This window comes from Perissodus microlepis, chromosome 16 (assembly GCF_051167445.1).
Source record: "Perissodus microlepis isolate ML-2025 ecotype Zambia chromosome 16, ASM5116744v1, whole genome shotgun sequence".
Lineage (NCBI taxonomy): Eukaryota > Metazoa > Chordata > Actinopteri > Cichliformes > Cichlidae > Perissodus > Perissodus microlepis.
In genome coordinates this window covers 18,432,005-18,453,423 of record NC_140476.1, presented here as the reverse complement: position 1 = coordinate 18,453,423, position 21,419 = coordinate 18,432,005, and the positions used below count along the sequence as shown (strand labels likewise).

General features: G+C 42.8%; 1 protein-coding gene across 1 annotated transcript; it reads right to left on the bottom strand.

Annotated features, from left to right (window-relative positions):
* Nucleotides 1-7,118: 7,118 nt before the first annotated feature.
* LOC146370726 (uncharacterized) lies at nucleotides 7,119-18,490 on the bottom strand. Its single transcript, XM_084908348.1, has 7 exons — nucleotides 17,165-18,490; nucleotides 16,709-16,776; nucleotides 16,195-16,423; nucleotides 10,636-12,623; nucleotides 10,202-10,420; nucleotides 8,449-8,589; nucleotides 7,119-8,201 (listed from the first exon to the last, which is right to left on the bottom strand). The coding sequence occupies exons 1-6, from the start codon at nucleotides 17,508-17,510 to the stop codon at nucleotides 8,485-8,487; spliced, it is 2,955 nt and encodes a 984-aa protein (XP_084764474.1). The 5' UTR covers nucleotides 17,511-18,490; the 3' UTR covers nucleotides 7,119-8,201; nucleotides 8,449-8,484.
* Nucleotides 18,491-21,419: the final 2,929 nt, after the last annotated feature.

Genomic DNA, 21,419 nt, shown 5'->3' with positions numbered 1-21,419 from the left:
AAACCACCTACGCAGCACAGTGCCACACCAAAACTCACACACAGACACGCACGCACACACGCAAACGCACATCCCTCGCCTAATTCTCAATGGAGTTCAGTCTGACACACAAACGCGCACAGTTACATTCATCTGTAATTCACCGCCTCGCGCCATTCTAACCAACGACATTGACATTTCTCTGCGCGGACCGTGTAACCCCTGCTTGACTCCGTTTCTCCTCTATTTTTAATTTTCCACTCATCCCTCTGCTCTCAACTGCATTTTCCACTATCTATTTTTTTTAATTTCCTGAAGTGAAACCATTATAGCTCCGAGAATACCAGCAGACCGTGTTGCTCAGATACACATTGACTAAACACTCGGGCGCGCACACATGCACGCGCAGGCGCAAAGTCCTTCCTCATTAGCCCTGATTCCCCCTGAGTGACATCTTTAACAAAAGGATGCAGCCTCTGCCGCCATGGCAACAGCCTCCTCCATCTCTATGCGGTGCTTTGGTCTGTTTACATGATGGGATCTCACTCTTTTCTTTCCTCTCACTCCATCTCTCTATTTCTTTTCTATCTATCTGTCAGCCTCCTGCACTTTATCACTCCTTTCCCTCTCTTTCTCCCCCCCTGCTTCCCACTCTATTTGTTTCTCTCTTGTTCTGCCTCCCCTCAGCATTTCTCCTTCCTCGCATCTCCAGCTTCCCTCTTCTTCTCTCACTCGTCTTGCCTGCTGCCTTGCCGTTCTCCTTACCAGTTTCTGCTCCCCCCCCAACACACACATACACCCGCCACCCACCCCTCTCCCAAAACCCTTAAGGACATTCAGTAGAGACCACCTGCTTGCCAATCAGAAAGTGATATGTGGGTCTATGAGAGAGTGAGAGTAGGGGGGCAAAGAGAAAAAGAAAGAAAAGAGAGTGACATAGATGAGTGTGTGGATGTGATTAAGTGTGTGTGTGTGTGTGTGTGTGTGTGAGAGAGAATGTGTGTGTGAAACAGAGTGTGAGGGGGCTTCCAGGAGACTGTGATATCTAGGCCATGGGAGTCCAAGGCAGCCAGTGTGTCTGGTGTCACAGCAAATCAACTGTCAGCTGTACACCACCTGCCCACCCACACATGCGCGCATGCACACACACACATATACATCCAAAGTCTGAGGAGAGTGAGACTAAGAATAGAACACCCAGAGAGTGTTGCCACTTTTTCCTCCCCTCCTCTCTCTCTCTGCTCTCCTCCTGCCACCATCAGAGGTGTTTTGCAAGTGGCCTCCAACACGATAGGAATCTTTTCTGTCTTACACCTTCTCCCCAGAGCTCAGACCGGCCCTTCTCTCCCACGGTGAAATGAATCACTTCCACTGCTTTCACTTCCTCTCGTCGTCTGTAGGTACATGGTAGCCGTTAAGATCTCCTTTTTAAAAAAAATTAATAGAATAAGAAAAAGAAAAAACAGGCAGACAGACGTCATGCACAGCCCACTAGTATCTTCTGCTTTCATTGACCGAGAAGGAGGGAGGGGGAAAGTGGTGAAAACACAGGAGAGATGCTTCTGAGGCGGGATTCGATCCGAGGCCAGCGGGGGTGAATGCGGTTTCACAGGCCTCGACCGCTAAAGCTTCTCCTGGGAGGATTTCCGGGGGCCCGTATCCACGTTAATGTGCGCAACCTGCAGATATTAGGATAGATGGAGCGCAGTTGTCTCTGCTGCCTTTTAGCATACTGTTTGCATATCAGCACAAGGAGTGGCTAGGACCTCTGTACCAATGAAGAACACGCAATACATAAAACGGTGTGTGTGTGTGTAGGCACGTATACAGAGAGAAGTGTGGGTGCTTGCTTAGATGTGGTGTGAGTGTGTTTATGTTGGGTGTGTGTATGTGTGTGTGTGTGTATGTGTGTGGTATGCTGCTCTCAGTCTGGTCCCTCTGTTTCTCTGCTGTCTGTGGCCTCCTCTTCCCCATGAATACTAATGTGCTTCAAACCCCAGAGATCAACCCTCCTCCCTTTCCCTTCGCTCCCTCCCTCTATCACTCCCTCCTCTCCCAGTCTCCCTCCCTCCCTCTCTCCATCCCTGCCTTCCTTGGCCACAGTCTTCATTCATTTCTCCACCCCCTTTACCTTTCAACTTTCCCTCTCTTTCATCTATCCTTTTACCCCCCATCTTTTACGCCTCCATAAATGCCCTTACCTGCTTCCTCTTTCCCTGCCTTATTTCCTCATCCCTCCCCTTCTACCCCCCCCTCCCTTTATATTTACATCTCACACCTTCTTCTTTTCATGATTTCCTCTCCTCAAATCCAAGTGTTTCCTGTCCCCCTTTTTGCCTCATATTCACATGGCAAAGTGCTTCTTGTTTTAACATCGCCACCTTCCTTCTCTTACTTTTTTCTTCCTCCCCCCCCCTTGTCTCTGCTCCTCTTCTCCTTTCCTGTTCCCTCCTTTCAACACACCTACTTTCGTGCCTTAGTATCCTCACCCCTCATCTTTCCTCCCGACCTCTCCTTCTCTTTCTTTTTCTCTCCTTTTCCCCTAAACCCATGCTTCCTTCTGCCTTGTCCCCTCCTTTACAGTACACCTCCTCAAGAGGACATGTAAATGAGGTCAGCACAGCCGAGTGTATTCACTACATCACTCAGGTGTTTGCGTGGGTGTTTTGCTGGTGCATACGTGCACAAATTAAACATGTAAGCCACTGATTTTGTGTGTGTGTGTGTGTGTGTGTGTGTTCATTAAGGATTGCATGCGCTCCCGTCTAAATAAAAAATTTCCTGTCTTAAGCTGCAGTGAACCAAGTGCTCCAATTACATAAACGCCTTCACCCCAATACATTTTGACATCATGAAAATTATTCACGGCCTAATTCGTTTAAAATTGCATCCAGTTTCTTGGCCTCTTCCTTTTTTTCGCTTTTTTTTTAACCATGGGCCCTGGAAACAGATGATGAGTGGGGGTGAAGGGATGAGAGGATCTTTCAGTTCCTTGTGTAACACGGAGGACACAGATCTGTAGCTTTCTGCTGCTGACTGGACGTTGTCAAACTTTACTGCTTTTCTACACACACACACACACACACACACACACACACACATACAGATAGAAAGAAGGAGTATGGAAGCAAAAATGGTGTGCCTACCAACAGCAGACCATGCAATCAGGAGAATGTGAGAAAGCCCAGGAGCAAGGAAAAGTGAGAGAAGAGATAAGGAGGAAAGTACGGGAAGAAAGCGGAGAAAGCCGTTCAAGTTTTTTGGGTTCATCATTAAGACTGGAGTCAGTTCCCGGTTTTGGGATAGCCCATTCCTGTTTGGGTCAGAAAATAGCAGAAACGTGTGTGCTTGTGTGTATTCTTCTTCTTTTTGTATGTGTGTGTGTTTGTTTGTTCAGCAGCGGCAGTGGGAATAATGAAGCCAGAGATGAGGAATCCTGCAGGAATTCGTCTCAGTCTGCATTCCTCCTGATGGGAAGCTGAGAGAGCAGTCAGCAGCAGAAAGCAACAGGCTACTGGAGGTTGACCCCCAGTGCATGCACATACACACGCCAACATAATCTTAAGACAATAACATCCTCTACTGGGGAGAAAACACATAACACACTGAAAGAGGCACAGGGACAAATGTGCACGCACAAACCCACCCACAGACGATGTTCGAAACACACAAAAACATAAACAGCACAAACAGGATTCAAGCAGATTGTTAGTAAACAGATTAAACTGGAGAAGCTATCCACGCTGACATTCACACACAAACACACACACACATATATGCAACCGCACATAACGTCTGTGTGCCTATATGAACACACACACACAAATCACATTGCATGACCACTTCAGGTTTCATCATCTTTTCCTTTTTTTTTCTTTCTTTCTCTTGAGAGCCGGCGATGGGGGGAGCATTCCCTCTCTTTTGTTGCTGCTGGGGAGAGAGAGCACATATCCATACAGAACGCTCTCTCTCCAGCCCCATTCACACCCACACAACTCCCTCCCTCCTTTCTCCAAGCACACGCACATACACACACACACACACACATATCCAAAAAGATACAACATCAAAGAGCCGACACTGCCGAAGGATTACTTCAGCCACACACTGGCTCCTCAATCCGGGTCTGTTCCTCTGTCCCCCCCTCCAGCCTGTCAGCACTTGGTACAGTCCAAGCATTCCATGCCAAGTAGCTTTCACACATGGAGGGGAAGCTTGTCTCAAGCAATTGCTGACAAGCTACAAACAAGACAGCCTCCCTTTTCCCCCTCTCTCCTTCGCCTTTTTTTTCCTCCCCCCTCTCTCGCGCCCCAACAACTCACGTCTGCTTCGCCCCCCAACCATCCTTACTCCTCACCCCTCTTGCCCTCTCGGTCCCCCTCCTTTTCTTTCCCCTCCTCTCTCCTCCTCTAGCTTCTTCTCTTTCCCTCTCTTTCTCTCCCACCTACCCACCTCACTCCCCCTCTCTCTCTGAGAATGTGGGGGCCCCACTAGCATAAATTGTCAGCTGTTCCTGGGCGTACTCTCCATGGCTCCCTAAACTCACATAAGCCCGCATATGCAGTCGGCGGTGAAGCAAGGGTAACCTAAGTAAGCTCTGTTGGTTATGAGTCTGAAAAAGTACACCCAAGCCCCCGAATAATGCTGCAGTGTGAGGCCACTCAGGAGTTTTATACTATAATAAGCTGCACCGGGAACCGAGGCTAATGGAAGTGCGGGGTCAACGTACTTTTATTCAGCGTCTTTGCTTAATTAACTCCCAACTGCAAAGTGTTGAGTCTCACTCAAAACCACAATTTTTAACCTTATTTGCAGTTTTCGCGGGAATCGCTGTAATGCTCTCCTATTGTGTGTGTGTGTGTGTGTGTGTGTGAATAATTAGTTATAGGAAAATTAAGGTAATTGCTATATTTATGAAGTCAGAGGGAGAGTTTTCACGAAATAATCACACCGTTCTTATTTCCCCTCTACACTGGGAGATGTCTGAAGGTTTTCAGAGCTCTGCTGGAACCATTTTGCATTGTAGTCTTATTGTTACTGAGCATGCATTGTTATCCACTAGTGTAGGCTGCCATCTAGTGTCGGGTTTGGGTACTGTTTTTTTTAATGAAGAGTCCAAGTATTATTATTTCCCATGGCATTTATGTGAAATATTCCAGCAAATATCCTGTTGATTCACGCAAATGTGTTTTGTGAGTAAAAGACAAGTCTAAAACGTGATGCTTTATGCAGAGTGCTTTGTCGGGTTTGATCAGTTGTAATTGTTACAGTAAAAATTTCTCTTTCCCCCCTTACATCGTGTCAGCTGCAGGGCAGTTCAAGTTTCAGTGGTTTGCTCAGGAACACCTGTGCAAATGCTTCAAAATGTGCCCTCTGCTGTACTCAAGCTAGATTGAGAATTGAGAAATGTGAAAAACAATCAGCCTTAATATTTAGGAGGAGGAAGCCCGTAGTGGCAGAGAAGTATGTGAGGGTGGTGCAGGACATGTTTGAGGACAGCGAGACAGCAGTGAAGTGATAGATGGGTTCAAGGTGGGGTTGGAATTAGACCATGGATTGGCTCTAAGCCTTTTCTTGTTTGCGGGATGCTGAGTTGTAGATGTTCAGATTTACATCATTGATGAGCGGGACGGCTCGGTTTGAGCAATTTGGAGACAAAGTTAGAGAGACAGGGCTTTGGTATAGTAAACATGCTGGACAAAAGGATCCTGAATATGGAGGTGCCAGGCAGGAGGAAAAGAGGAAAGCCACAGAGAAGATTGTGGTTGTAACCACGTCTGTAGACTGTGTTTCAAATGGATGTTGCTAAAGAGAATGTTCAAATTCTAACAGCTTTACACATTTTCTTGTCTTAGCAGCATAGATGATCTACGTTGGAGCTTGGTGGAGTACAAGCATGTGTGAATCCGCATCTACAAGAGCCTAAACTGGCAGACCAACACAGAGGTTGTATGCCAAAAAAAGATGGACAGGTTCGGAGATTATTCAGTGTACTTTATGTACTCTGCTGGGGGAGAAGCATCCGAACTGGTGATAGCAGTAGACTGTGTGAAATGATTAGGGCACGTTTGAAGCTGTGGTGGAGAGGTCGTCACTGAGAAAACTGTTATCCATCCATCCATCCATCTATAATGAATGGCCACCCTCTGCACCATTGCGCACAAGAACATCATTTCAGCTGCTTTAACAAATCAATTTTTCAAAATTTATTTTTCCAGAGGAAAAATCCTATAGAGTCAAATTACTTATAATTTGCATTATAGTAGTGAAAAAGTACAGACTAATGTAATATATCACATAATCAAGATCAGTTATCGATGCATATATGCATTCTGAAAACTGTGCAATGTCAGATCTTCTGATTGAAACACTGAGGAGGATCAAAAAACATTTTTTTAAACCCAAATAATTATGAAAATTTTAAGAGCGAGACAGGAAAGCTGGGCCTGGATTTTTCCCCTTTTTAAAAAGTGACACCTACTGTTACATATGGAAACTTTTTTTATAGCCAAGTCAAAATTTAAAATGAGTGACTCAAACTTCTAAGTGAAACGTTTGTACTTAAATTGAAATGTGGACTTCTGGAGAGCAATCTTTTATCTTTCTCGTTGGTGGAAACAAGCTTCCTTAATTATAATTACAAAATATTTACCAAAAGGACTGAAACTAAAATGACAAATTCCAATTAGTACCTTGTAGTTGAGTGCCTCTGCCAACCAGTTAGGTTGCAGGTTAGATGAATCTCTGCCGAGAGTCATATGCAGTGAAGAAATGTAACCGGTGAGCATCAAAAAGTAATAAATTCATTATACAACTAATGTGAAATATGGTCACAATCTCTCCTTGTTTTTGAGTTATTGTTGAACAATGGCAAATGGAATTCCCTCGAGAGATATGAGGAACTATGTCCCTTGTACAAAAATACAGACAAGCACAAAGCTACACCATTTTCTAGATGCTAACTAAATCTTCAACAAAAAAAGTCCCCTTGAATTTTAAGGTTAAGTTTCCTGCTTAGATTTTGGCATGAAACTGTACCAGGCATGCAGTTTTGAATCTTTTGTCACCATTTGCACTTACAAAAGCGTACTATATCATTCATTCATATATATAATATAATATATATACTTAAATTGGAATAAAAGGATACAAAAGGCAAAAATTTATTCAGTCTTTACAGATAGCGCGAGACAGCTCATTTATTTCTAAAATCAATCTGTGAAACATAGACATCTCTGTATGTGCACACATTGCATTTACTCAGTAGAATTTGAAGTAGAACAAGATGAGCGTCTTAGCTTGGATTTAAGTGGAGGAAACAATCAATAAAACATCTGTAATGACAGTTGTGTTGATTACTAGTTCAGAAATTCACATTAAAAAACGAGACACTTTCCCTTTTCTTTTTCTTTTTTTTTTTTTTTTAAAGTGGCAGCCTTAGAAAAGATGAAGGGACGGGTGTGTGTGTGTGTGTGTGGGGGGGGGGGGGGGGGGGGACTACTACAAATGGCCTGGAAATACACATGCAGTGGTTTCACCACACCCAGCACCCCCCACCCCCGGGTCAAACCACAGGCTCCGGGACTAGGTGAAGATTAGCAGATCAATACAAAAGGAGGGAAAGACTAGTGAAGTCATTTAAAAGTTTTCACACCAAAAGACAAAAGACCCACTGAAACACCTCAAGGAAAGGCTCACTCCTAAATCCCACCTCCACCTTCAAGTATTCCCTTCAGCACTTGCACCACTTCAAGTATTCCCGCTCTGAACTCCAAACCTTCGATTTCAGTACTACTTCTTAGGTTTACAACATAAGCTATGATATAAGTGCACTCCAAATGTAATCTATACATAGAAAAATAAAGATGACATTAAGTAGAAGTAATAGTTATAACAATCACTTTATATTTCAATATTGTACACAAAAGTGATGTTAAATCACTTCATAACGTGGCATCACATTCCCCGCCCCCTGAGTGTAATGTTCAAGTTTAAACTTCTGTATGTACGGAAAAGCAAACAGGAACAGAAACCTTGGTTTGGTTATTTAAATAACATTAGCAATCATTGGCAACGGCAATGATTAGAAGCTCGAGTAATTATGCCTTTCCACAGGCCGTTGTGCTTGTGTGTGGTGGATGCATTATGTACACGCTGCAGATCGATCATGTGACTCTGGCTCTGGCCCGTTCCCTGGCGTTGAGACACAGACAGCCATCATCCTGGAAAATAAACACGAGTGTTAAGAAACAGACGAGACACTGAAGAAAAATCAATGCAGGTATTGAGCAGATGATCATACTGAACTGTAAGGGTATTGATAGCCCCCCCCCCCCATCTGCGAGAAGTGTGAAGAGCAAAGGACAACTAAACATTCATCTTCCCCACTCATCAATCACATCAGGCAGCACTATGAAAGATGACTGACTGATGTGTAGCTCAGTTTTCTAAGGCGTCGCTTCGACTCACCTTAGTCTCAGTGCATGAGCAGGTCCTCCAGCTTCCTCACGAACCAGCAGCAATGCAACTCCGGCATTTATACAACTTGGGGTCATGGGTGCGGATGTGATTCCGTACATTCCTTAGTCGAAAGAACGTCTTACTGCAGAGCTGCAGCAGAGGGGAATAGAAAGTGTTAATAACAAAGAAATAACTGGAAAAGAGCTGCGATGCTGCAATTTAACAAAACTCCCAAGTGCCTCAATGCCACCCAAAAAGCAGGAAAGACTTTGTTAGACAAGAACTACACCTATGGCAACTGAGTCATTGTGGCCACTGCCTTTTTGATACGTTTATGTGCGCATTGCTGGTGACAAGATAACACTTCCACCAAATTTGAGAAAGAAATAGCTCTGAGCTACAAAAAGAATGATCCAATTTCAAAGTGCCTTTATTCCGCAGCCGTTCACTGGTAACAATCGAAACAGGCGCTGTTATAAAGAGGAGAATTGTAAGTTTCACGTGTTTGTAGGATTACAGCAGCGGCTACAGTTTCTCCAGACATGCTTTCAGAAGTATGGGATGAGTTAGACTCGCCTCAACTTGACTCAGTTTCAATTACAATCAAGTACCATCGTTAAATCAACCCAGTCAAAAGTCCTGTGATGTCATTTGTACACAACACGAACACCACAACAAAAGAGGACTTCGAGGCAATGGTATAGCTGCTGCTCGGTCTGTGGCTTTTTGTCAGACTCTGGGACCATAGTGTTGTTCTTTGAGCAGCTCTCTCCCTCGTTGCTGTGTTTGAAAAATGGTGGTTTTGATTTTCGCAAAGAGATACTATCATGACTCATTGAGTAACGGCACTGGCCAGCCATGGCATGCTCTCTGTTGATGTCACATTTTGGATAGCCTCGAATCACTTGGAACCCCTGAGGAGTATGTACAAAAAAAAAAAAAAAAAAAAAGTACCAGGTACTGTGACCCAATGGAAAACCCTGAAAGCTGTGTTGAGCTGTGCCGAACAGACCTCAGTAGGTACTAGTGTAAAGGCCTAATTGAGCACTTGTGAACATGTCCATTACTTTGATTCTTTTTGACTCACCTTATATTTCAAGAAAACGCTGTTCAAACCAAAAACTGTAGAAAACTGTTGACCAACTCCATTTAATTTCATGGGCATATTTGGTGCTAAAATTATTGTCAGCCTATATAAAGTCATCCATTTTTCTTTTGGTTTGCAATTAAAACTACAAATGAGGTCAAGTAAACTAATATGAAGCCCTGTTTCATTCAGACAGAATGGTTTCATGTTTGTTGTAAGGTTTTTAAGAACAACACTTCTGGTCTCTCAAACTTCGCTACATCTTCTGACCAAAGTCGCCACCAGTGTAAGTTTAAAAATAAAGGCTGTGCTTGGTCTATTAGAAAGAAAGCTAGAAGTAACAGACCTTGTGTTTTTGTCTAAATGCCACATGAAAATAGTATCACCTCAATGCTTTCTAACACCCTGAGCAGAGCAGCAGGAGAAAAAGATCTTAGACACAAGGTAGTATTGTCCCAAAGATGCATTGAAAGGTCACTAAAGCCCCTTTTCTGTTAGTACCAACTCGGATCGACTTGGCATGGTTCGCCACGGTTTTCGGTGTTTTCCCATTGGGCTATAGTACCCGGTACTTTTTCTTTTAGTATCTGCTCATCTGGGGTTCTAAGTGAGCCGAGCAGGTACTAAAACATGATGTTGTCAGAAAAACTAATATTTGAATTCCTTGGTGCTTACCAGACATGGCCAGTGCTTGCCCTCGATGTGCCTAAGGCGATGCATAATTAGGGCATCACAATCCTTGTAGGAGGCTGAGCACTGCAGACAGGCGTGGGCTGCTTTGGGAACTTTGGGGGCCTGACTACGAGGCCCTCTGAGCTGCTTTAGTCGTGCCCGACGTACAGCATCCAGCATGGCACAGCTCCTACTGCTCAGAGCGAGGAGCTTACCTTGTTGCTAGAGAAAAATAAAATAAAATAATTAGTTAATGAGTTTTATTCACATTTTTTTAGATAGAAATGATTAAATGCTTTTAAAAGATTAGGCGCCACAGGCGATGCTTCAAACAAAGACTGTACAGTTATAAAATTAGATATAAAAGCAAGCATGAGATCATAATCGTCACTATAGTTTGCTACTTGGTATTTTTTTATTTAATTATTTATTTTTACCTTTGGCATGGTCCCTGCAGGTTTTGACCTAGCACACCTGGCTAGAGGTAAAGTGTTTCGAGGGTTGGGCCTGGGTCTACGGCCCTTAACTTGGGTCACTTTCCTCTCCTCTCTCTCCCTCTTCACCACCGGCAGGATGGGTGGCCCTCTGGCTCTCAGAGTCCTGTGGGGTAACTCTTCTGCTTCAAATTTCTCTCCAACTTGTGACACAGAGCGTGTTAAGCAGATATCAACACTCTCCTCCTCTTTCTTCAGTCCGGACATGGGCCCCCCTGCTGGCCGGCAGAAGCTAAACAGAAAGCCGGAGTCCAGTAACTTGATGGGGGGCTTGCTCTGGCGTTTACCCAGGTCTGGTGAGGGAGGATCAGGGAAAGCTCCAACTGGCACAGGTTCTGCTGGTTCCTCTTTGATGACTTTATAAAGAGGGTGGTCGTAGATGGACGGTGGAGGTGCTTGCTCTGAAAACTGGAGCCCATCAGGTTTATTTTCCTTCACTTTTGGTCTAGTGTCCATGGTCCCTCTTAGCCCCTGGCTTCCCACCTTTCTTCCCTCTTCTCTGGCATTACACCTCACCTTCTTCGCCTCCTTCGTGGAGCCCCGTCTGAGTTTAGCCTTTGCTGCAGGACGGCTGCTGTTGTATCGCAGTGTTCTGACTGTCTCAACAGCGACCTTATTTCTAGCCTGTATCTTCTGGGAAGGTAAAGATTTGTGGGGTGTGTGGCCGCAGTAATTGTTTGATGAAAATCGGAGACCAGAGAGAGCGTATTCAGCTGGTTCTGATTTGATCCTGACTTTGTTTCTGACTAGCTTTTTATTTGAGCCACGTCGCAGAGGCTGCTGAGAATGAAGGTGGGAACCGTCACCCTTCCTCACGGATTGTCTCAGTTGCCTCCCCCCAAAGGCAACCCTGGATATAGGCTGGAACATGTCAGGTAACACCCCTTTACTTCGCATGCTCCTGTCACTGGGAGGAACACGCTTCCGAGTGGTTTTTGGCCTCTTAGCTGTAATCTTCTCTGTGCTAGCTGCTGCAGCAGGTTTGGTCTTCACAGGCTTATGGAGGAGGTGAGTGTTAACAGGGTTGCAGAGGGGAAACGCCAGAGTCACATCCCCATATGATAGTCCCGGGGACGGTGAACGGGGTTTCCGGCGCTTGGTGAGTGAATAGTTGTTGGCCTTCAGCTTTCTTAGTCGCTTCTTTTGTCTCCAGCCAATAAGATCTTCTGGTCTGGGGAGGAGAGAAGTCCTTTGTAACCCCAGAACATTCATCAACTTGTACTTTTCCTGTGCTCTGGCATAATCCTCTTCATCCTCGCCAACCTCCTCAACTTCCTGCTTAACCCTCACAGGGCTGCACACCATGTCAGGTCTCAATCTAGAAGAGCAGGAAAGCTGGGAGATGGGATGAGATTTTTTGTTTTTTTGAGAGGTCTCCGACATTGGCAGCAATCTCTGAACCTGCTTGGCAGCTCCAGGAGTGGAGCGGAGCAGACGGGTGTTCGATGGGGATACGGGTGAGTAACTCTGTGACTGTGGGGTAGATGTGGCATTTCGAGGTGTGGAGGCCTTTTTTGAAGAGGGCGATTTAAAGTCCATAAGCTTCATCCTGTGTGAGGGACTTAGAGGGTGGCCGTTTTGGGATTTTGGCGTTCTGCGCAAATTGCGGCTGGGACTTCCTTCAAAAGACTCGTCTGATGCATCCAGTGTTAGACTGAAGGCGGCGTTCACATTGTCCTCTAATCCCAAAACCCTTTTCCTTTTGCTTTCCCTCTGGTGGTGATGACGCTCACGGCACGAACCAACATAGGCTGAGTTTGGATGAAGTTGCTGTTCCTGCTCTTTAATGAGGGCAGAGCAGGCTTCCACTGCAAGCCACATGCCCAGGTGGCGGGCCATGGCAATGACTTCAGGTAGATCCTCACGGCGAACACATAGAGTGGAGGAATAGGAGAAATCCAGCAGAGAGAGAAGGCTGTCCTCACTGAAACCTGGGGGGTTAAAAGGAGCCTTTAATTAGATCACTGGTCAATCAGAGGGTGAGAAGAGGGAGATGAAAGCAATTTGGTGTAAACAGAAGATCAGAGGGAGAGCACTCCAAGAGGGAGCAAAGTGTAAACATGACAGTTGAAACAAGACGACAAATTAACAACTCCTTTAATCATGGACACTTCTGCTCTCATGTAAGAACACACATCAAAGATAAGTAAATGATAACACAGACAACAGCCAAATCCCATTTTAAGGACCAGATTCTCTAAGTCTGAATTTTTAGAGTGATTACGTCTTTACAAAATGCCAAATGTCATCACAAAGACCTCTGAATCAGCCTTCTCTGCCTAAACTGGATGATATGATTACATCTTAAGTTTCCTTCACACTATTGTTTGAGCAATGATAAGACGTTAATTTTCTTACCTAATGTCAGGAGTTTGCATTATTTGCATTCAGTCTCTTAATAAATGTGTATTCATTAAAATCTGTGTAATAAATCACTCAGAATTATAAATGACTCTACTGTTTGCTCTAACCTGGAATTATTGTTAACAGGGCAAGGGACAATGTTGACTGCAGTTTATTAAGTTTATTACTGACTGGAGCTGCAACATTGTATTTACCATTTGCTTGAAAGACAGTCAGTGTTCTGATTACTAAATAATGACTGGCGAGCAAAAGTCTGCTGGTACAATCTTCTCAAATGGGTGCATTAATTTTCATGAAAATGAATAAAAAAATCTTTTAGATTTTGGACAATAAGTCATGTAAAAAAAAAGAGGAAAAATGAACAATGGGAAAGTTGTCTAGAGCACACAAATTATAATGGACATTTTTTAGCATTATCTGATGTTTTAAAGGGAAAAAAGAAACAAACATTTAATTCAGTAATGTGTAGATTTATGGATGATGGAAATAAGGGTTGGGTTATCCTAAAATTGAAACATAATATACAGTCTGCAGCTCGACCATATCACAAGCTAGACGTATTTACGCCATTTCTTAATGCCAGCATTCAAAAGTGAGGCAAAAATCTGGGAGATGTGACGAGTTCAGACAAACACGCACTTTTCTGAGAGCCTTTCTTGGAAATCATTCATTGTGCTGCAGTCAAAACGGTCTCAGATTGGTAGTTATCCTGTTCATTTATTTAATAGTTAAGTCCAAACCCTAATTATACTTAGTGCTCCATAAACCTGACCATTTGCTGCACGAAGGAGGAGTGAAAGTGCCACAAATTTGTTTTTGGATGCAGCCCCTGTTATGTAACTGCCAATACTCTCAAGCCCCTTCATGCTCACAGTTCTCCCTTTCAAGTATTACTGGGGACAGTTTCAGCAACCATCATTTTGAAATAAGCGGTATAATGGCTAAAACTTAACACTCAAAGGGAACAAGTCTGTTTTCTCTTTTATCTCCAAGCCATCCTTAACAAAGTACCTTGTTACTTATGCTCACATGAATAGCTTTGAAACACGAGTTATAGATTTTTCACAGGAATCCGTTACCTTTGATATCCCTGTGGGAAGTGGAAAAAACTACATGTCCATTTTGTCTCTTAATGGTGGAACAACATTCAGGACTCTCTTAAATTAGACAAATATTTTATCACAGTTGATCTTATACAAGCATGTAGCTTTTGAATTTTTGTATATGTTTATATTAGAGATGGCACGATACCACTTTTTTTTATGTCCGATACCGATATCATAAATTTGGATATCGGCCGATACCGATATGAATCAGATATAGTGTGTTTTTTAATAAATAAAACTGTTTTTTTAATATCTTGCAGCATTTTGTATAAGTTCAAACTCAAGTTTAAAAAAAATAAAACACTAAAGCTATTCTGTTATACCTGTATGCAAAAAATACACTGCACCCAAAATATTTCATAGTTCAGCAAAACTGATCAATCTAATAAACTTAAACCTAGTCTATCCTCCCTATTCTGGTATTTTAAAGAGTAAGCAACCTAACTAATAGGGTTCCAAACTCCCAGCAAAAAAAAAAACAAAAATAGGGAACCACCCCCCACCTTATGATGCTTAATCGACGTAATCAACTTTAATTTGATGCAGTGTGAAAAAAAATGCACAGAAATAAATTATTTTTCAAGAATAATTAAATAGATTCAACATCTTTCTTCAACAGAATTGCAGACTGCACAGATGGTACCTTCCCAAAAGAAAAAGTACTATAGCTTACTAGGGTATATTAGACTTAATAGTTACTATATACAGTAATGGACTTCTATACATTTTACATCAGATTAAAACTTTGGGTGTAAGATTCAGATAATTAATTATTAAAAGCTAGACATTTTAAATGAGAATAAGAAAGAAAAGTATGTCTTTGTGCCCCCTTTTCCCTGTTCATGCCCTATCGGCCCAATTGGCTAAACTTTGCTAGATCCGCCCCTGCACAGTTACCAGCCGTCAGCTACGTAGAAAAAGATCCTGGTTTAGAAAGTAATATTAAATAAATTCTAACAACAGCTTATCAAGCTTAAACGTGCTGCTGTTGTTCAGCTGCTGGTTTCCCCTTTCTGGCGCGAAGTGGGCAATAAACAAACAAGAGAGACGGGCTCGCGACAGAAAAGCCGATCAGCTGATCATTAATCAGTTTCATGATTGAAGTAGCAGCAGGAGAGGGAGGGAGAGAGAGAAGAGGCAGTTGCTCCATATATCGTTTGTTAAGCTTAACGCTCGAATGCTTTACAAACACTCAGAGATGAATTTACACACTCGCTTTACTTCTCTCGGGGATAACTTTCTCGGAGATGAAATGCCGGTTTGGTAGCGAGGCTACAAATACTCAACCAGACCGCCGACAGGTCTTGCACGCCACAGCCGCTTTATCACGTGACGCATTTTGCTCCGATGTACTAAGATTATGAGCCGAGTTATGCCATGTCGCAAGTTTTGTGAGGTGCTTTTTTGATATTTAATAGATCGGATTACCTTTTTTAATTCTCTCCGATATCGGATCCAGTAATTTAGGTCAGTATCGGACCGATACCGATACCTAATATCGGATCAGTCCATCTCTAGTTTATATATAGTAAAACTTTTTTTTTTTTTTTTTTAAACAGTAGTGGACTTTATCTATCCAAAAGGGGCGGCAGAGGTTGTTTCAAAAAGTGCTTTTCTATGTAAAGAGAATAGATTAAACATATATAATACACATATAATGTGTAATGTACGCTCACCCCAAGAGCGATCTTGTTAAAAGGGAGTTTTTCCTTTCCACTGTCGCCAAGTGCTTGCTCATAGAACCTCATCCGATTTTTTCTCTGTGTGACTGTAGGGTTTTTACCTTAAAGTATACAATGCCTTGAGGTGACTGCTGTTGTGATCTGGTGCTATATTAATTAAATTGAACTAAACAATTTTTCAGGCATTTAGACCAGAAATATTCACACTGAAGTTTTGACACCTGTGGGGGCTGAGTGACCGATGTGAGGAGAAGGATCAGGCTCGGTAAGGTATTTTGGTCTGCCTTCAACCACCTACCCAAAAAAACAGCTCAAGTAGAGAGATGTGGCACCCAGGTGTCCACTCTTACCTGTGAGATCTATGTCTGCCTTCATGCTCGAGTCCATTTCCGTGAAGATCTCCTGAAAGTGATCACTGACGGCTGCCAGGACGGCTCTGTGCGCTAAGAAGGAACGCCCGCTCGTCCGCAGGGTAATGTCACAGAACAGGCCTGCCTCACGCTGACTCCTCAGCTTGCTCAGCATGTCGGAGCTGTGTGACACTACTGTCTTTGTGACACATCCTCTGCCACCCGGCTCCTACGAGGCACAGACAAAAACGAAAAAGACAGATCAAAATACTTCATTATGGGAGTATGTTGTATGCTGTGTGTGTGTGTGTGTGTGTGTGTGTGAGAAAGCACTTCCAGGAGACAAGCGTGAGAGTAAGTGGGAATGAGTTAGAAGGTGTGAATTAAAATGTGTGAGATGCCGAAAAAGAAGGCCGTCTCCATAAAAATGAAGAGGTGCTTAAAGTTTGATGAGAAGAAACAAGGCTCCGGGATAGCGTTTGCTGTCAGTTCATCAATTCCAGTGTACACTCACCTCCGATTTCTTGTTGTGCTGACACTCTGGACAGCTGAGGACAAAGTCTCTGATCTCGAAGTACATCCCTGTGAAGAAAGCAGTTGTTCAAACATCAGAACATGAGGTAACAAAAGACAGGAAAGATTTTGGGCTGGAGTGGGCTAATCGTTTTAAAGGTGTCACAACTGTCTCTACACTTGGTAATGCCTCACCAAAAAGAACAGCAAGGGGTGTGATTAACACCTATTGTTCATGTCTGAATAAGTCTCACAATCTTTGACTGATTCAACCACTTGTGCATATGTGAGTCCGTTTCAAATATCCCTACACTTACAATTAGAATGCTTAAATCTCTGCTGGTGTATAGATAACATCATTAGTAGGCAGTTATAAGATTAATATGCATTTGTAGCAGTCTACACATGACTTGCATGCTTTACCAAGACACTTAGAAGACAAAAGTGATGCTCATACCTTCCCACCAGTAGTTTTCAGCCACGCATTTGTAGGTCTCTTCCAGTGAGAGGTGGCGTTGGCCCGGTCGCCTTATGTGGAAAGTGGAGATTGCCTCATGTCTTCGGTCCTCATTCAAAACCTCCCGGTAGTTGATGAAGCCCCTTTCCAGTTTCTTTCGATACAGCAGCCCGTCTATCACCTCAAAGTTGGGGGACCACCGTGCGGTGGACCCACGCCCACTCGAGCACCCCGCTGACTCCTTCTGCCGGGATTGCTTTCTATCTCCATCCGACCAGGGCTTGGACGGGCAACACGTCTCTGCGTTTTCGTATTGGGCGTTGGTGTGAGAACAGTCGCAAGCCATTTTTTCTTAAAAAAAAGAGGATTTATATTCCAATAAAAAGATACAACTTTGTAGTCTCAGAAGGACTACCCCCACCACCACCTTTCTGGATCGCCCTCTTACGAAACTTTACCCAACGACCTGAAACGAAGTCCACGTGGATGAGGCGATAAAGGACGACAGAGGCACGAAAACACTCAGCTGAAAAGTCTGACAAAATGTAGTGCACCACACAGAGTAAATTCTCAATAACTAGCGCCTCTCATTGTGGCTTGAAAAGCAGAAGAAAAGTCAGACGGGAATCAGCCGCATTTCCCTGCCCCTGCTTTGTATCCTTGCTGTCAATGAGAGCATCACTTCTCTCTATCCAAACATCCCTAAATATGCAATAGTTACACTTCCTCCTTGGGACACGTTTGGTCAAATTTCTTAGCAATTTCTCGGTTTCGACTGTCGGGCAACCAGGTTCTTTTTTAATATCCCTCCAAGTGTGGATAATAACCCAGGAGAGTATCGCGCCAACAACGCCAAGCCAAGTGATGTAAAGTCACCACAACGACCGCGTAAACAGGCTTCACCGTCAACCCCTCGCCGGCAGTCCGTCTTCCATCTGTCTCAGAGGTCGGGAGTGGCCTCTGGGGGTGGATGACGGCGGGCAGCCTCACCTCTGGCGTTAACTTGTGATTTCTTTTCGCCAACTCGAGTCGGAAGCAACATGATGACGCAGCTATCAGCTCAGCATCGCGACTTGGACGACCTAAAAGCGAGGCTGGTCGCCCCGACCAGCTCGAAAATGTTGCAATAATCACCGCCGGACCCCTTCAAAAGCGAGCCAACAAGCTCCGGTCAGACACCCGACATAGTTCACCCCCCTTCAGCCGCCACAACGCCGCTCTAGTAGTCAAATAGTCCAATTTTTCAAACTCGTAACCTTCTGTTTGTTGCTAATCAGCAGACTAACCGAGCGAAGTGCTCCCCGCCTTCACACAAAGGCTATTAGCAGAAGCTTTAAAGAGCTTCGCCCGAGCCAATTGCGATTGGCTGCTGCGGCTGTCACTCAAACAGCCAGTTTTCTTCCATTTGCAGTAAGCTAGGTTGTTCGCTCACGATTCCAGTGTAGCAGTATTTGCTTCACTTGCTGCAAACACAAGTGAAACACGATATAGCCAATGTGTCGTATCCATTAACGGAATACACACTGTTTCATGTGACGACTGTTCAATATTTCCCTCCCCAGAATAAGTTACAGCTACAACAGATTTACTCACATTTCAAAACGTTAGCCACATTTCATCACCTCAGTGTCTGTTACAAATATTGTATCCGCATATTAATTTTGTAAACGTTTGGGTTACATTTCCAGACTTTAATAAAATGTAAAAATTAAATAACAATAAAATACATCAACCAGGCCCATGTCCAAAACATGTTTATTACTAAATTTTGATGACAACATCAACAATGACAAGGGCAACAGAAAAAGGCGGCTATTTCCTTAAAAATGTAAATCATAATCATGGAAAGGTGATGAAATAATGTAGATTTTAGAAGAAAAAAAAAACAACAACTTTTTTCACAAGGCAAAAACTGATGATTAATTCTTTTCTTTTTTTAAAAAAATAAGGCTGGATTACACTTCTGAAAAGAGGTCCACATGCCCTTACCAGATGAATTTACAGTTGGGTCCATAATTTGTTGTGGCAAGTTTTAGTGAACTAGTTTCATCCCTGTACAGTTTGTGCAGACTTTCAATTTTAATTCAGCTGGGTTTACAATCAGAATCAGAATCAGAATACTTTATTGATCCCTGGGGGAAATTATTTTTTTGTTACAGTGCTCCATTATAAACCAACATAAACCAACATTAACAAGACAGACAATACGCTAACTAAGAATAGTACAATATATACATATATATATATACATAAGTCACTCATTAATAAATAGCTGGAAAAGAAACATGTGTAGTTGTAGCAGTAACCAGTGTGTTAAGTGGATGCTTTGTACAGGGAGACGGCCACAGGCAGGAAAGATTTCCTGTGTCGTTCAGTGGTGCTTTTCGGTAATCTCAGTCTCTCACTGAACGTGCTCCTGTGACTGACCAGCATGTCATGGAGTGGGTGGGAGGTGTTATCCAACATTGTCTTTATCTTGGACAGCATCCGCCTCTCCGACACCACCTTGAGGGAGTCCAGCTCCATCCCCACAACATTACTGGCCTTACGGATTAGTTTATTGAGTCTGTTGGCATCTGCTACCCTCAGCCTGCTCCCCCAGCATGCAACAGCATAGAGGATCGCACTGGCCACAACAGACTCATAGAAAATCCTGAGCATTTTCTGGCAGATGTTGAAGGACCTCAGTCGCCTCAAAAATTGAGACGACTCTGGCCCTTCCTGTAAAGTGCTGTGGTGTTTTTAGCCCAGTCCAGTTTATTGTCAATGTGTACTCCAAGGTATTTATAGTCCTCCACAATGTCAACACTGACCCCCTGGATTGAAACAGGGGTCAAGTGTTTCCTGGTCTTCCTGAAGTCCACTATCAAGGATTATATCAAGGATTTTGCATTAAATGTTTAGGAATTTTTATACACATTTTATGTTTATTTTCAGAGGCCCAAATGGACAAAATAGTAAAGCTTTAAATATAATGATTGTTTTTAATACTTGGATGAAAATAATTTGGAATCACCCTTAAAGAGAGACTGAGGAGGAGCTTCTTCCCGCAGGCGATACGGTCTCTCAATCACACCACCACACAGTACTGACCCACACATATAGTTCTTACACACACACTGGACATTCTGGACATTGTTTTTCACTTCATCACTTAATCACTTTAAGCATATTTGCACTGCACAAGACACTAAATAATGTGGATTGCACAACACTGGTCATTATATTCTTCATTTCCAGTTAATACTTGTACAGCTGCTGTTATTGTGTGTATATATATATATATATATATATATATATATATATATATATATATATATATATATATATATATATATATATATATATATTTCTTCATACATTCTTATATAGTTTTATACTGTGTATTGTGTATTTGTTGTACAGTTATTTTATTTTTCAACTTTAATTTTTATATTTTATCTTATTCTTTCCCAGTTAAATTTACCCTTCATTCTAATTTGTGTTGTACAGTTATTTCATTTTTAACTTTAATTTTTATATTTTATTTTATTCCTTCCTAGTTAAATTTACCCTTTTTAATTTTCATATTTATTTCCTATCTTATTCATAGCCTTTTCTTTTTTTTCTTTAGGTCACGAGCAGTTGTCTAAGCATTTCACTGCATATTGTACTGTGTATGACTGTGTACGTGACAAATAAAATTTGAATTTGAATTTGATTTTGATTTATGAAGTCTAGAATCATCACCGAATGGTATAAGTTCCTTTTCGTCAGATGCTCTGCCTTCAGTTTTGTCTACAGTAACTAGAAATCATGCTCAGGTGATTGGTTTGGTCATTGAACAATATGTCCTTTCTTTTACTTTGCTTTGGGTCTTTATCCATTAGCACTGTGAAGCATTTTTCAGTCAGTTTTGCAAAACATGGCTGAATCTGAGCACAGAGTACAGCCCAGTACACTTCAGAATTCACCCTGGCACTTCTATCAGCAGTGATATAATGAGTAAGAACTGCTGACCTGGTTCCACTGACCACTATACATACCCACACCATAGCACTTTCTCACCACGCTCCATACATTTCTCTTCTCGTCAATCTGGTACAGTCTAATCTTGCTGACATCTGTCTAAAGATTTTTTTCCAGCACTCTTTTATATGTTTCTGACAAAGTCTAAACCTAAACTCTCTGTATTTCCATTCATGAAGGCGTCTCTTGATTGTCGACCTTGACAGTGGTATGCCTGAATCCTCGAGAGTCTTCTCGACTTGATTAG